The sequence below is a fragment of the Ctenopharyngodon idella genome, chromosome 22 (genome assembly GCF_019924925.1).
Source record: "Ctenopharyngodon idella isolate HZGC_01 chromosome 22, HZGC01, whole genome shotgun sequence".
Classification (NCBI taxonomy): Eukaryota; Metazoa; Chordata; class Actinopteri; order Cypriniformes; family Xenocyprididae; genus Ctenopharyngodon; species Ctenopharyngodon idella.
Genome location: NC_067241.1, coordinates 12,933,760 through 12,948,395, shown reverse-complemented (window position 1 = coordinate 12,948,395; position 14,636 = coordinate 12,933,760). Strand labels below are relative to the sequence as shown.

Genomic DNA, 14,636 nt, shown 5'->3' with positions numbered 1-14,636 from the left:
CTTACAACATGTAAACTTGTAAATTTCTGAGAGCTACAACTTGTACCACCACGTGACCCATGTACCACCTGACCACTGCAGATGTGTGTTCGATTTGATGCAGCGCTATGTAGGCAGGTCAGTGTATGACATCAAAGCACCGCAAGAGTGGTTCGAAAACATACAGAGCTTTATTTACGGTAATTACGAAATGGTGTGAATTCAGCATAAAGGAATTCTGCAAATCAAATAATGTCACAAACACAACCGAAAAAAAAATTGGTCCAGCGCAATTCTCCATCTTCTAGGAGATGGAGTTCTAGGATGCAGAGGATGCAACAGACTACCGCAATCTAGTGACTTAACTGAGTCTGTACAGCAAGTCAATGTAACGGAAAAAATCTCTTGAGGCACATTTTTTAAAAGCACTGCATTTTTAGAACCCCGTGTCACACCGAGGCGCTCCAAAAGACGTGAGTGAAATGGTCAAACATGTTGGTCTAGCGCATATTTACATAGAAAAACAATGGAAAAGTTGTGCAGTGGAATAGAAAAACACGTCGGCTGCATCCGAAATCGCATAATCTCTTGAGTAGGTTCTTATTTTGAACAAGTCATTACTTCACGACCACTAAAAAAAGTATGTTCTATATAGAGGGTATGCATTGACGTCACTTTCCCGCCAGAACACGCTCCCTCAGCCAGACTGAGTGGCAGAAGAACCTGCTGCATGACTGGATTTAATAGGGGAAACTGCAAAAATGCAAGGAAAACAAACGATTATCAGTTTAAACTAAAGGTTGGATGTGATATAGTGTTCTTTACAACTTACCAAAGATCCAGTGATCCATGAATATTGATATGCAGCCAGGAATAGTGTTTCCTGACATTTATATGTGCCTGATTTTGACGCCAGGAAAATAATAAAGCAAATTTGCCTGTAAACGCTTTACATAACTACAATATAACCTAGGTGTAAATCTGGGTGATCACTTAAATCAATGTTATATATATCATCATCTCGTCCAGCCCTAAAACTTGTATAGTTTTTGTCAGCGTTTATTTAAAAGCATCCAATTATGCAGAATATAAGATGGTAAATATTTAATTGATGAGTTTTTAATACAATATATATAACAAAACAATATATAGAGTATGATTTTACCTCAAAATTCAACATATTGGCACAAAATTATAACTGCAAATCCACGTTTTGATGCCTGGAGTCCAGTTGTTTCTGTGAATTGCAGCGATCCATTTGCTTCTCTTTTCTTTAGCTTTTGACATTCTGTAAATATATACCTCAGATTTCTTGTCAAATTTATTTGCACAGTCAATCGCAAAGCTCTTTCCTATTCTGAATGTGTTTTGTGTGTTTTTCGCGGCATTCATGCTGAAAACCAATGCTGCCACGCAGTCTTTTGCCACTCGGTGGGCGTAACCGCAGTCATAACGGCTGACGGTGACATCACGTGCATACCCTCTATAGTATGAATGTAATCTGGATGTACTATATTCACCATGTTTCCCTGATCACGTGACCGACCAGCATCAGTTGCGTCGCGTCACCGCCATTCACAAATCCTCTCCCGTGGTCTCATGGGATAGTAAAGTGTCCATCATATACATATTTTATAATCTCGCCAGAAGTAGTAGGTCTTTTTGCCCACTCTTTTATGAGTACTGTGAATTCAGACATACTTCTTTTGTCAAATACTACTATATAGTAGGGAACAGGACTTGACATTAACGTTTTTGCTCACTAGCTACTGTGGCTAGTGGTTTTCCAAAGATACTAGCCACTCAGCATTTTCACTAGCCACAATTTTGACTTCGATACCATGGGGAAAAAACGCTATATAGATATTTTTAATATTATCTCATAATTTGGCAGCAGGTATATTAGGCTGCTGTCACTTTAAGAGCTGATGCACGGATCCATTATACTGTTACACATGAGTTTTCTTTCTCAACTGTTTATGTTCACTTAAACATAACAATGTGTTTACATGAATATTCGCCTCTTTGACATTATTTTGTGTGTATTTGACTGTTTAAGCGCAATAAGTAGTGAAAAATAACTAAATTTAGTACTGAGAGGCGGCTTTATTTGTCGCTTTTTATGTCTCTTGCTGTCGGAGAGATGAGAAACGCAACTGGTATCGTGTATCTATTCTGTGGAAAATGAGTACTGAAAGCGTTTCAGATATTTCAGTATCGATATGTAACGAAAAATCTGTATTTTTGACAACAATACATTGCACTTAGTTTATTATTTCAGATGCTTTTTTAAAAGAATTTAAATTATTTATATAAAATTCAACCTACCAAAGTGGCTAGTAGGAGTGACTGAAATCCACCCGCATTTGGCGGGTTGGTGGGTGTTAATGTCAAGCCCTGGTAGGGAAGTATGCGATTTTGGATGAACGGCCCATCACTCAACCATTGCAATGCTTTAAAATGCAGAAAGTACGGAGCATGTTGGGAAATATAGCCATTATTTTCATTTGATCATCATTTTATGAAATACTGCTGGAATGATGGCTAGAAACAAATGGAAACACTTTTAAATAAAGTCTTTTTTTTTTACCATCTGCTTTTCATGGCGATAAATAGCACATTAATTGTGTCAGGCTAACAGCATTGACATTTAGCATTAACAAGTCTAATTTACATATAAAGGTGTATTTGCTTGAAAACAATGATATTTTTTTAATTTTTTTAAATACGCATGGTGAAGTGCAAAGTTTTTGAAATATTGCGCCCTCAAGTGGCGAGACCGGAAATTTCCTTTTTAATCAGGATCCCTCATGTCACCTAAAACCACACGCTAAAAACATACGAACGAAATGAACAAACAGTCTGACATGATGTGTTGAACCCTGGATCTATGAAGAACGACTTAGCAGAAAGTGATATTGCACTGAAGTAGATGTCGTCTCTCCAGATTCACCGTCACTGACGCATTTTCCAGTAGTCCGCAAACAACAGCTGAATGAATGTCTGGAATTGTGATTCCATTTGGGGGCCTCCAATTGATGCTGAAGGGCTGGTTACACAATGACAACTGGACAGCAAAGGTGGCGGTCTTTTGTTTGTTTACAGAGGAAAAACAAGAAAGCCAGAAAAGGTGGAGTACTGCCATCCTCCTACCAGATTCCCCTTCTCCAGTTTCAGATAAACCTTGTCTTCTTTGTTGAGGTGCAGGAGGACTCCATTGGTGGCAGCCTCACGTGTGACATCTTTGTCACCGGCGAAGGCAGAGATGACTGGTTTTCCATTCAGCATTAAATTCACCTGGAACACAAAGAGAGAAAATCAATACAGACATTTCAAGTATAGAAGTGTGACAGGACTTATTCAATGCCAGGAAAAGTTATTTAATGATAACCGCATTTATGAAAAGAAATTTTTCAGTACACTTGACTTAAAGCTTGCATATAATATTGTAAAAATATTCATAGTGCCTTATATTGTAATTCACTATATATTTTCATAATAAATAATTGTAATCATCATGGTAAAAAATATTAGCAATTTTAATGGAAGAACACTACAGTAAACCTGTAAATTGTTAGTCACCATACAATAAAATGAAAAATTAAGTTTGACAAGATAATACATGCAATTTTACTGTAAAGTACTGTAAAAAAAAAATATATATATATATATATATATAAATGAGAATGTATGGATCACCTTATATTTGCAATTAAAATCTATATAATATTTAACAAGATATATACAATAAAATATTGCTAAAATTATTTTTTCCAAAATTAAGCTTGAAATACCCTTTAATTATAGTAAAAAAAAAACCTATATTTAACAAGATAATGCATGTACTTTATTTTAAGAATATTTTACAGTAATGTTTCATGAAATACTTAGTTTTTCGTGACAATTATAAGCTAATTGTTGCTTTTTAACTACAAAAAATATTTTAACAACATGCATCATGTTAAATATATTTAACTAGAGTTATTAAACAATATTTTTTAAATGATGTTTTTTGTAAATAAAAGTATTATAAATGTCCTTATAATATATGAAAAAGCACTGAAAAAAGTACTATTAGAATTCCTGCATGACAAATAATATATTTATAAAATTAGAAATTATATTTTAATTATATAAAATTAAAAATTATATTTTAAATGATTATTTTTAAATATACTGACTATAAGGTGTATTGTAATGAATTTAAAATACATTTAAAATGCTGTATAAAATTTATACAGGCTTCAAATTTTACCCAATTTCTATATTCTCTAACTGTACAGTATGTTCATTATGCAACTCAGATATGATATTAAAATTAAAGTGATTAAATATTTTCTTTCTGTGCTCACTTGTATAGTCTGGCTCTGGTACACTTTAATAACGTGGAAGTTAAAGCTGTAGACTCCTTTCCGGGGACAAAGAAAGACGGATTCCAGCGTGAAATAGTTTCCTATGTTGACAAGAACCTGCAAAAGAGTATGTCAGAGGTATCAGACCTGACAGAGAATTCAACAGTTGCTATTACAAAGAAATATCCTATCCAGACTATACAATAATTCGTTCTGTGAAATATGTATACCTGTGATGCTAAAAACTCGAAAGAAAGACCTTGAAAAAACGTTATTGTGAGATTAGAAAAGGCAGCTGGAATGAAATATGAATGCACTCATGCTTACAATGGGACTTTTCAATAATAATTCTCTGCAGCGATGAAACAATACTCAGGATTTCCTACCGTCACACTAGGTCATGTTGATCGTGATTCCATTCTAATGCCGTGATGAGGCACTATGAACTACATCAAATGCAGGGCAATCAATCATAGGTGGATTTTCACTTGCGCAGAAGACAGAAACTGCATCTGAAGCGGGACATACGCCACGAGAAGATGTGTTTCCACAGACTTTATAATGCACGGTGGCATCATAAATTATTCAGTTTAAAGGGTTAGTTCACCCAAAAATTTAAATTTCTGTCATTAATTACTTACCCTCATGTCGTTCCACACCTGTAAGACCTTCGTTCATCTTCAGAACACAAATTAAGATATTTCTGATAAAATCTGATGGCTCACTGAGGCCTCCATTGACAACAAGATAATTAACACTTTCAGATGCCCAGAAAGCTACTAAAGACATATTTAAAACAGTTCATGTGACTACAGTGGTTCAGCCTTAATGTTATGAAGCAACGAGAATACTTTTTGTGTGCCAAAAAAACAAAATAACAACTTTATTCAACAATATCTAGTGATGGGCGATTTCAAAACACTGCTTCATGAAGCTTTACGAATCTTTTGTTTTGAATCAGTTGTTCGGAGCGTGCATCAAACTGCCAAAGTCACGTCCCCCAGTGGTGAACCAAATTTCGAAACACTTACGACGTAACGAAGCCTCGTTTACTGAAATCACATGACTTTGGCAGTTTGATACACGCTCCAAACCACTGATTCGAAACAAAAGATTCGTAAAGCTTCATGAAGCAGTGTTTTGAAATCGCCCATCACTAGATATTGTTGAATAAAGTCGTTATTTTGTTTTTTTTGGCGCACAAAAAGTATTCTCGTCGCTTCATAACATTAAGGCTGAACCACTGTAGTCACATGAACTGTTTTAAATATGTCTTTAGTAGCATTGAAAGTGTTAATTATCTTGCTGTCAATAGAGGCCTCACTGAGCCATCGGATTTTATCAAAAATATCTTAATTTGTGTTCCGAAGATGAACAAAGGTCTTACGGGTGTGGAACGACATGAGGATGAGTAATTAATGACAGAATTTTCATTTTTGGGTGAACTAACCCTTTAACCATTTGTTTTGGGTTGCTATACAGTTCCTATTGTGACAAAAGATTTATGTTTTAAACAAATGTTCTTTTGAGCTTTCCATTCATCAAAGAATCCTAAAAAATGTGTGGTTTTTAATTGTAATAATATTTCACAGTATTACTGTTTTTACTGGGTTTGTTTTAAATGACTTGGCAAAAAAAAAAAAAGTCCAAATCTACTGTGGCAAAAATATAGGACAACTAAACTAGAATCAAATGCTATTAGGACCAAACATCCTGGAACAGGTTTCCTAGGATTAAAACCCAGTGTTCTCAAAACTGATGAAATTTCAGGTCATGTTCAGTAATATTGATTGAAGTGAACATCAAAAAGAAAGTGTATTTATTGTTTTCACCTCACTGACATCTTTGTAGACACAAAGATGAGTGGATGGAGTCTGAACATTGACCCCTGCCAGCACAAAGTTAAATTTGTACACTGCACTCTCTCTTTTGATCTTGGCTTTATTACAGCTGAATTAAAACTCAAACAAAAGGGAGAGCTTTTTTTTTCATCTTTTTTTTAATTTATGAATGGCCACAAATTATGGAAGCTTATATCCGCCACAAAAAGAAAAAGAAAAGATAATTGCAACTTTTTACCTCAAAATTACAAGTTTACATCTTGCAATTCTGACTTTTTTTTCTCAGAATTGTGTCATATAAAGTCGCAGTTCCAAGTTATAGTCAGAATTGTGAGATATAAACTCACAATTGCGAGAAATAAAGACAGAATTGCGAGATATAAACTCTTGATTCTGACATTTTTTTTCTTGCAATTGCAAGTTTATATCTCGCAATTCTTCTTTTCTCAGAATTGTGAGAAATAAACTCACAATTGCAAGTTATAAAGTCCAATTCTGAGGAAAAAAAGGCTGACTGACTTTGTCACATGCAATTGCGATTTTAATTCACACAATTCTGACTTTATAACCTGCAATTGCGAGTTTATATCACGCAATTCTGAGAAAAAAATTGCGAGATGTAAACTCAAAATTGCGAAAAAGTCAGAATTGTGAGATAAAAGTTGCAATTACCTTTTTTTTTAAAAATTTATTCAGTGGCAGAAACAAGCTTCTATAACAAATATATAGGCTCCAATACTGGGGTCCAAAAGTCTGAGAGCACTGGGATTTTTTTTTCCCATTTAAACCTGAAAAAACAGACGGTTTCAGATTTTGAAACCTTTCAAACAGTTCTGATGTAAAACAAGTAAGTCATATTGTGACACTGATCATGTGCCTTTGTACAGACCTTTGTACTTCTTCTGAAGAACAAGATGCTCTTTGGAAAATGTCAAATCATGCTGGAGAACATGATCATCAGGTTTGATTCATGTCAGGCAAATATAGGGTGACCACATTTCTCATGGTGGAATACGGGACGGGTGAGCAAGGGCAATACGACCATTTTATTTGTAATATGAGAACTTATATTTCATGATAATTATTGTTTTTTTTAAAAAAAAAGATGTTTACAAACAATATGACAACTACAATAGAGATACAAATTAAATAAACGTGTTTTTCAGATACAGTAGGTTTACAGTATCTACCATGTACACATTTATTTAACATATTTTGTTGTTTGATTAACATTAATGACAAACAAATATTTAATTAGGCTACTGTCCCTTTAAGAACGAATTCATGGATGAAATATACTGACACATATCAGGTTTTCACCCACCAGTTTACGTCTACTTAAACCATAACCGACTGTATTTACTTGAGATACTCCACACGATGGACATTTTGGCAACTATGTGTGCGTTTCACTATTCAGGCGCAATGAGAACTGATCGTGCGCTGTCTGTGAGAGAACTGGATCGCGTGCAAGGAAAGAGAGAGCGTGTGCGAGAGAGAGTGCTTCTGGTGTGCGTCATTCAGCGTGATTCCGCCTATCCCGCCTTCACTAACGGCAAGTTAATCGATAACGAATTGTGATTGGATGGTAAATTTGTTCTACAACGAATTTGATTGGGCTGACAGAACACTACTACTACTCGTTCTATTAGTCATAACGAAATTTTAGGAAAGATGAAATACGGGACAAAACATGACTTTTTCTTAATAAGTCGGGACACTAAAAATAGACCTAAAATATGGGACTGTCCTGGGAAAAATAGGACGTCTGGTCACCAAATACTAAGCACTCTTAAAAATAAAGGTTCCAAAAGGGTTTTTGTAGTGATGCCATAGAAGAACCAGTTTTGGTTCCCCAAAGAACCTGATCAGTTCTTAAAAGAACCATTTTAATAATCTAAAGAACCAGTTTTGTACATTGAAAAGGTTCCATGGATATTAAAGGGTTAGTTCACGCAAAAATGAAAATTCTGTCATTAATTACTCACCCTCATGTCGTTCCACACCCGTAAGACCTTCGTTCATCTTCGGAACACAAATTAAGATATTTTTGCTGAAATCCGAGAGGTATATGACTCGTCCATAGACCGCAGTATAATCAACACTTTCAAGGTCCAGAAAGGTACTAAAGACATCATTAAAACATTCGACGTGACTACAGTGGTTCAACCTTAATTTATGAAGTGACGAGAATACTTTTTGTGCGCAAAAATAACAACTTTATTTAACAATATGCCAATAAGCTGATAAGGAACCTTTATTTTTTAAATTGTAGTTCAAATTAATTAACTTGTCACTTATAATTTTCATAAGATTTTTTGTATGCAGTTTTACTCAGGCTCTTAGATTCGGGGTTTCACTGTTTATGATCCATGAATATTTATGGAGCAGTGCAGCAGTGACACTAAACTCAGAAGGCTTTGCTTTCCACATAAACTAGCTGTGATAATGCACTAGGATTACTCAGCATCCCAAACACCCAGCTCTTTTGTTGGTTCACAAAGCTCTTGGTACATTCACAAGGACAGAATCTCTCTCTTGCAGTCTGTGAGCTCCAAGCAACCTTTCCCTGTGGCGTACCCCGAGCAAGAGACGTGCCAGGCCAGGTGATTGGATGGTGTTATGTGTGTCAAGGTGCTGGAGCTCAGTGGCTGAGGGCAGCTGGTCAGTCCTGCACTTTTGTTTTTACATTATTTTTTCAGTTTCCTGCAGCCAAAGCAATGAGAGTGGAATAATGGTTCCTCAAGGGCGAAATGTACACAGCTTCCTGTGTATCTCAGCAAAAAGAGACAAGTTTACCTGGTGAAATCTTTAGGAATTAAAGGAATAGATCATCCTAAAATGCTAATTAATTTGCTCTCCCTCATTTTTTCCCAAACCCATACGACTTTCCTTCGTCTGTGGAACAGAAAAAAAGATTTTGAATAATGTAGTTGGTCTCTTTTTCCATTACAAATGGGGGTTTCAAGCATCAAAAAGGATGTAAAAGCACTATATTTCAAGTCTTTTGAAGGCATACAATAGCTTCAGATCTTATTCAATAATATTTCCCATGACCAAAGTGAACGGATCATTGAGTCAGTGAGTTGAATTTGAGAATCGGATCAGTCAGATCAATTAGTCTTTTCATGTTTTCTGGGAACTGGATCAGTTGATTCATTGAAAAGATCTGACAGAAATGATTCATTCATAGGCGGACAGTATGATTAATGAACTTTTCATACTTTTAGTGAATATTGAAGTAAATTTCAATCTGTTCCACACACAAAGAAATCATATGGTTTCAGATTTTATTCAATAATATATTCCATTACCAAAGTGAACGGATCTTTGAGTCAGTGAGTTGAATTTGGGAATCGGATCAGTCAGATCAATCATTTTGATCCATGAACAAATGATTCAGATTTGGTTTTCTGAACTGGATCAATTGATTCAGTGTGAATAATGAACTTTTCATACTTTCAGTGAATACTGAAGTAAATTTCAATTTGTTCCTCACACAAAGAAATCATATGGCTTTAGATGTTATTCAATAATATTTCCCATGACCAATGTGAACGGATCATTAAATCAGTGAGTTGAATCTGAGAATTGGATCAGTCGGATCAACCAGCCTTTTCATGTTTTTTGGAAATTGGATCAGTTGATTAATTGAAAAGATCTGACAGAATGATTCATTCGCAGGTGGACAGTGTGATTATTGTACTTTTCATACTTTCAGCAAATACTGGAGTAAATTTCAATCTGTTCCACACAAAGAAATCATATGACTTCAGAAGCCTTAATTGGAAAATAAATGCACAAGTTATTTTAGACAATTATGGTGCTTATGTATCCTTTTGTAGGATTTGTATCTTCAGTCACCATTGTAATTGCATGGAAAACATATTCAAAATTTCTTCTTCTGATTCACTTTTATGTCAAGGTTTGGAACAACAGGAGGGTGAGTAAAAGATAAGAAAAAGTTTGTAAGGAAGCATAAGTAATCTTCAGAGAGACACATGTTCCTCCTTTTTCATTTGGGAAATAATTTAATCGTGAAATACAAACACGCGTTGACCTCATCTCCAGCATAATTTTTTCATTCATTTCAAGGATGTTGGTAATAAAAGAGTGTTTTTTTTCCAGGCATGCACATCTCGCAGGCTCTGTTTGATTTGACCCTGCATAATGACGTTCACTCATTAATTTTACCACGTCTTTGACCAAGAAAGCGAACTGAATGAAATCAGGTAGGGTCGTGCTTTGCCAGATCTGTGTGCACCAAAACACACAGTGAATATAAATATTTTCTCACAAAGCCAAGCTTACTTCTTTTCATGTTAAAGTTCCTATCAAATAGGACTAATTTAAAATACAGTATGTTATGAATTCAGCACATTCATGAATGTTTCCAATTAAAATTTTTCAGAGTCATAAAGCTAAAGGCTAAAGTTAAGCATGGAATGGGCCCTAGATGAATGCGTGAGAAAAAGCCAGGGCAGTACGCACCTCTTTTAACAAAAACACAGCTAAAATAAGCAATGCAATAAGAAAAAATCACTGCCCTTTACAGTCCTGACAGTTTGACTTATGCCCTATCACAGTGATGCTTCATGCCTGTGTATCTGCTGCAATAATGGAAAGCCTGGAAACATGCGTTCATGTGCTATCAGTGTCAAGCATGCACAGTTGCAATGTATTATTTATGAACAATTAGGCACAGTTCTTACAATAGGAAGGCTGTGAATATCTGATCATATCCAAAGTTATGAAACAAACTCTTTCAACTATGTACACAAAATCTAGCCTGAATTTATCTGAACTCTCATACAAATGACTATGAATGTTGAATTTGAATTCTTTTTCTTTTGAGTAAGAACATCTGTTTTTACTTAATGTCCTTGTTAAATGCAATATAATAATTGACCTCTGCACTCATTCCAATTATCACAGTAATCGGATTTAGAGCATTATTAATGCATTGTGACCTGCCATAATGATGACAAATTAATTGAAATTGCTTTATGCCTGTTGTAATTTCATTAGTTTCACTTAGATCCTCTAAAAAAATCCAAAATTACTGTTAATCAGTATAATCATCACTTTAAATACACTGCCTTATAGTGCCTAAAAATTATATTCATGATTTATCACATTTTTTATTTTGTCAAATCAACTTAGATAATTAATGTGGTTCAGATAACATAATATTTTGAGTTTCTGTTGATTAAACCAATTGCCTTCATTGTATTAACTCATATTTTTAATTTCAATGAACTCAAAATTAAGACAACCAGGTAACTTACTTTTTTAAGTTAAACCAACAATTCTTTTTTACAGTGTATGTTACAAATATTACATCAGTTTAATTAATTACAAAAACAATGTGTAGTCACAAAAAAAAAACTTTATATAGAGGTTGTCACGTGTGTAATTTTAAATCACTACTTACAATATTTGTTGGCCAAAACAATGATTTGATATCCATTTGGTTACCTTTTACATTTATTACATATATATTACCTTTTACATATATATATATATATATATATATATATAAAATATTATAATAGGCTGTTTAATTAGTCAACATGACAGTTTTCGTTGTGACAACTTACCCCATATAATGTGACAACACCTCGCTATTAAGATGGGCTGTGAAAAGGTGTTAAACTATCTTTTTTTTTTTTTTTTTTTTTGTTAGTTAAAACTTTAATGTATGATACTACTGTATACATAAATTGACTTAAAATAAACCTATCCTGAGAAATAGGGAGTAAAAAATGTATTACTTGTAACCCAAAACTATTAGTCCACCCCACGAGCTTAGTTGAATGGTCTGAAAAGTCAAAGAAAAATACTATTCCTCTCAATATAACATAAATAAAAACATGAACATCAGCCTTACCTGGTCAAAATATATGATTCTCGTTTTATTGCTCATCTCAGAGGGCTCGTGGTTGTTGCTTCTCACCGCAGAAAAAGCCACTTTGGAGTTGGCGGCGCGCACGGAGATGCCAAGCGGCGAGGACGAGCTCTTCCAGTCGGCGGGGTTCGAGTCACAAACCACCAGACATTTGCCCTCCAGGACGATGGGTTCCGTGTCGTTTTGAGCCAAAGCGAACTCAAACATGACGGCCAGGCAGAACAAAAGAGCCACGCAGTCGAAAAACGCCTTATTAAAGGGCTTTATGGTCACCATGATGAACGATCTCCAATGTAGCCAAAATCCAAACGGCTCTCCCGATCCCGTCACTTCGCTTCTGCTCCGTGTTCGTGCTCGTTTACGCCAAACATCCGTCCGGACACCAGCTGCTGATTTACAAATCACCAAATGCGCGTAGGTGGATGCAGCAACCTTATATCTATAGTCATTTTTTGATTGTTATACCTGTGCGTTATTGATACTGATAGTTTTCAACTCCAGAAGATCGGTCAGCCGAGTTTTGGAGAGCTGCAGGTAGGTTCCTGGCGACTCCGCGTAAAAATCCTCTCAGTGCGCGCAGAGATAATTATCCGCAATGCCTGCGCAATCGCCACTCCGTGTCCGTATTAGTTTTGCGCCATAAAAATAGAGAAGTAAACAAAAGCAAAAGTCCACTGACCCCCTTAACACATCTGTGGACGTTCCCCTCGCTCTCTCTCGACCAACAGACACTTCTATGAGCGCGCGCACACCCTTAATGACGCCCGACTCTGTGAACTCACTGTGACGACTGATATGTTGCGTAACGTCAGATGATTTTTCAATATCCACCTGAGATTTAGCAAACAGAAATGTTTTTACATAGTGTTTGGTAATTAAGAAACTTTTTTTTATTTTTTTAGATGGAGTATTTATATACACTATTTATATGTATGTATGTAAAAGTAATATTGTAATATTAATAACAATAATTAACCATATTTATATTAATATATTTCCGATTTGTATTAAATTATTATTTATATATTCAAATAATATCTTCATATCATTGACCACACCTGAAACAATACATAACAATAATTTATTAAAAAGAAATATATGTGTATATAACAGTATTTATGTCTAGTTGATGCAAATGGGCATGTCTGTACTAATATCTATTAACAAAAGATATACGGCCTTTGCATTGGACACAAATGAATTGCTGGGTCTCAGGAGAATACTGCATATCAGACTAAGGCTTCAAAATTGTGAAGTTATAAGAGAGACAAGCAATTTATGTGCAATATAATGGAGCCGTGAATGTTTCAATACTTGGCTTTATGCGTTTGGCGCTGCTTTATGCATCTTAAGTTGGAGCTGTGAATGTTATTTGCTCTAATGTCGGACTATTAAGCAATGCAATTCTGTCATTGTAGTTTTTTGTTATGTGAGGAGAGATGGTGATTATATAAGATTATAAATTAATTGTATTCATCAGGACTCAATTCTTAAATGCAGGGTCATGAAATCAAGTCATTGAGACTGCAAAATAATCTTTTTCAAGATCTAGGAATGAAGTTCAGATTCAGAAGTCAATGAAAAATGGATAATACACTTTGTACTCGGTTCAACTCATTGATTTCAAGCTCTCTGGAGGATGCACGGTGCGCACTTGAGCAATGCAAGGCTTTTCATTTATGGAACAAATTAAGGATGGAATATTTGCAAGCACAAATTAACAGTTAACTCAGCTGGGAACCTATTGAGTTACTTGGGAAATTATTGAATAAATGTGAGCTGTTATGGCTGTTTACCTTCATAATGTTTTTCATTTTCCTCTCAGCACCTCTCACCACTTTCCCAATGTTACACTTCTATAAGAGAAAGGAATATTGAGTGTAAACTCATGATTACATTGTGTGAACAACAGGACAGCATTGCAGTGAAGCACATTTACAGTGCCCAAGTGTGGATGGAGCTCCTCTTGCTTAGAGAAAAACAGCATCTGATGTGGTCATGCATATTTCAAAATTCATTAATGTTTCACATGTTTAGACCTCACAGTTCTGGATCAAAGTCATTCACAAAAAAGACACTTGGGTATTCGGTAATATTCATCTCTTAACTACTTAAAATCATAATGAGATTGTAACCTACATCTCGCTGGTAATTTCTTTAATGATGAGGATGTCTGGGTTGTGATTTCATAAACAGGGCACACATATATAAATATCATTAGATGGTAAGCAAAAAAAATCAGTTCTCGTAATCAACGCGTTGGGTGCTGGAGAAACGGGCAGAAATAAAAATCCAAGCGACTTTGACAAGGGCCAAATTGTTACGGCAAGGTGACTGGGTCAGAGTATCTCTGAAATAGCAAGGCTTGTGTGTTCGAGGAGGGACAAACCACAAACCGGCAACATGGTGTAAGAAAATTTTGGTGCAAAATGTGCACAAAAGTAGTAAAACTCTTAAAGTTTCCAAAATGATTACTTTTACACCAATCTGTAAGACTTTTAAAAGTTGTTTAGTTCACCCAGAAATGAAAATTCTGTCATTTATTACTCACCCTCG

At 35.2% G+C, this 14,636-nt stretch overlaps 1 protein-coding gene across 1 annotated transcript; it reads right to left on the bottom strand.

The window, feature by feature from the left end:
* Positions 1 to 1,123: 1,123 nt before the first annotated feature.
* cbln4 (cerebellin 4 precursor) lies at positions 1,124 to 13,090 on the bottom strand. Its single transcript, XM_051880305.1, has 3 exons — positions 12,063 to 13,090; positions 4,332 to 4,448; positions 1,124 to 3,276 (listed from the first exon to the last, which is right to left on the bottom strand). The coding sequence occupies exons 1-3, from the start codon at positions 12,354 to 12,356 to the stop codon at positions 3,079 to 3,081; spliced, it is 609 nt and encodes a 202-aa protein (XP_051736265.1). The 5' UTR covers positions 12,357 to 13,090; the 3' UTR covers positions 1,124 to 3,078.
* Positions 13,091 to 14,636: the final 1,546 nt, after the last annotated feature.

What these genes read in the sequence shown, in the direction of transcription:
- cbln4 (XM_051880305.1), bottom strand. Translation starts at nt 12,356, where the DNA reads ATGGTGACCATAAAGCCCTTTAATAAGGCGTTTTTCGACTGCGTGGCT. An exon ending in GAATCATATATTTTGACCAG is followed by an intron (nt 4,449 to 12,062) that starts GTAAGGCTGATG and finishes ACTCTTTTGCAG; the next exon opens with GTTCTTGTCAACATAGGAAA. An exon ending in ACCAGAGCCAGACTATACAA is followed by an intron (nt 3,277 to 4,331) that starts GTGAGCACAGAA and finishes TTTGTGTTCCAG; the next exon opens with GTGAATTTAATGCTGAATGG.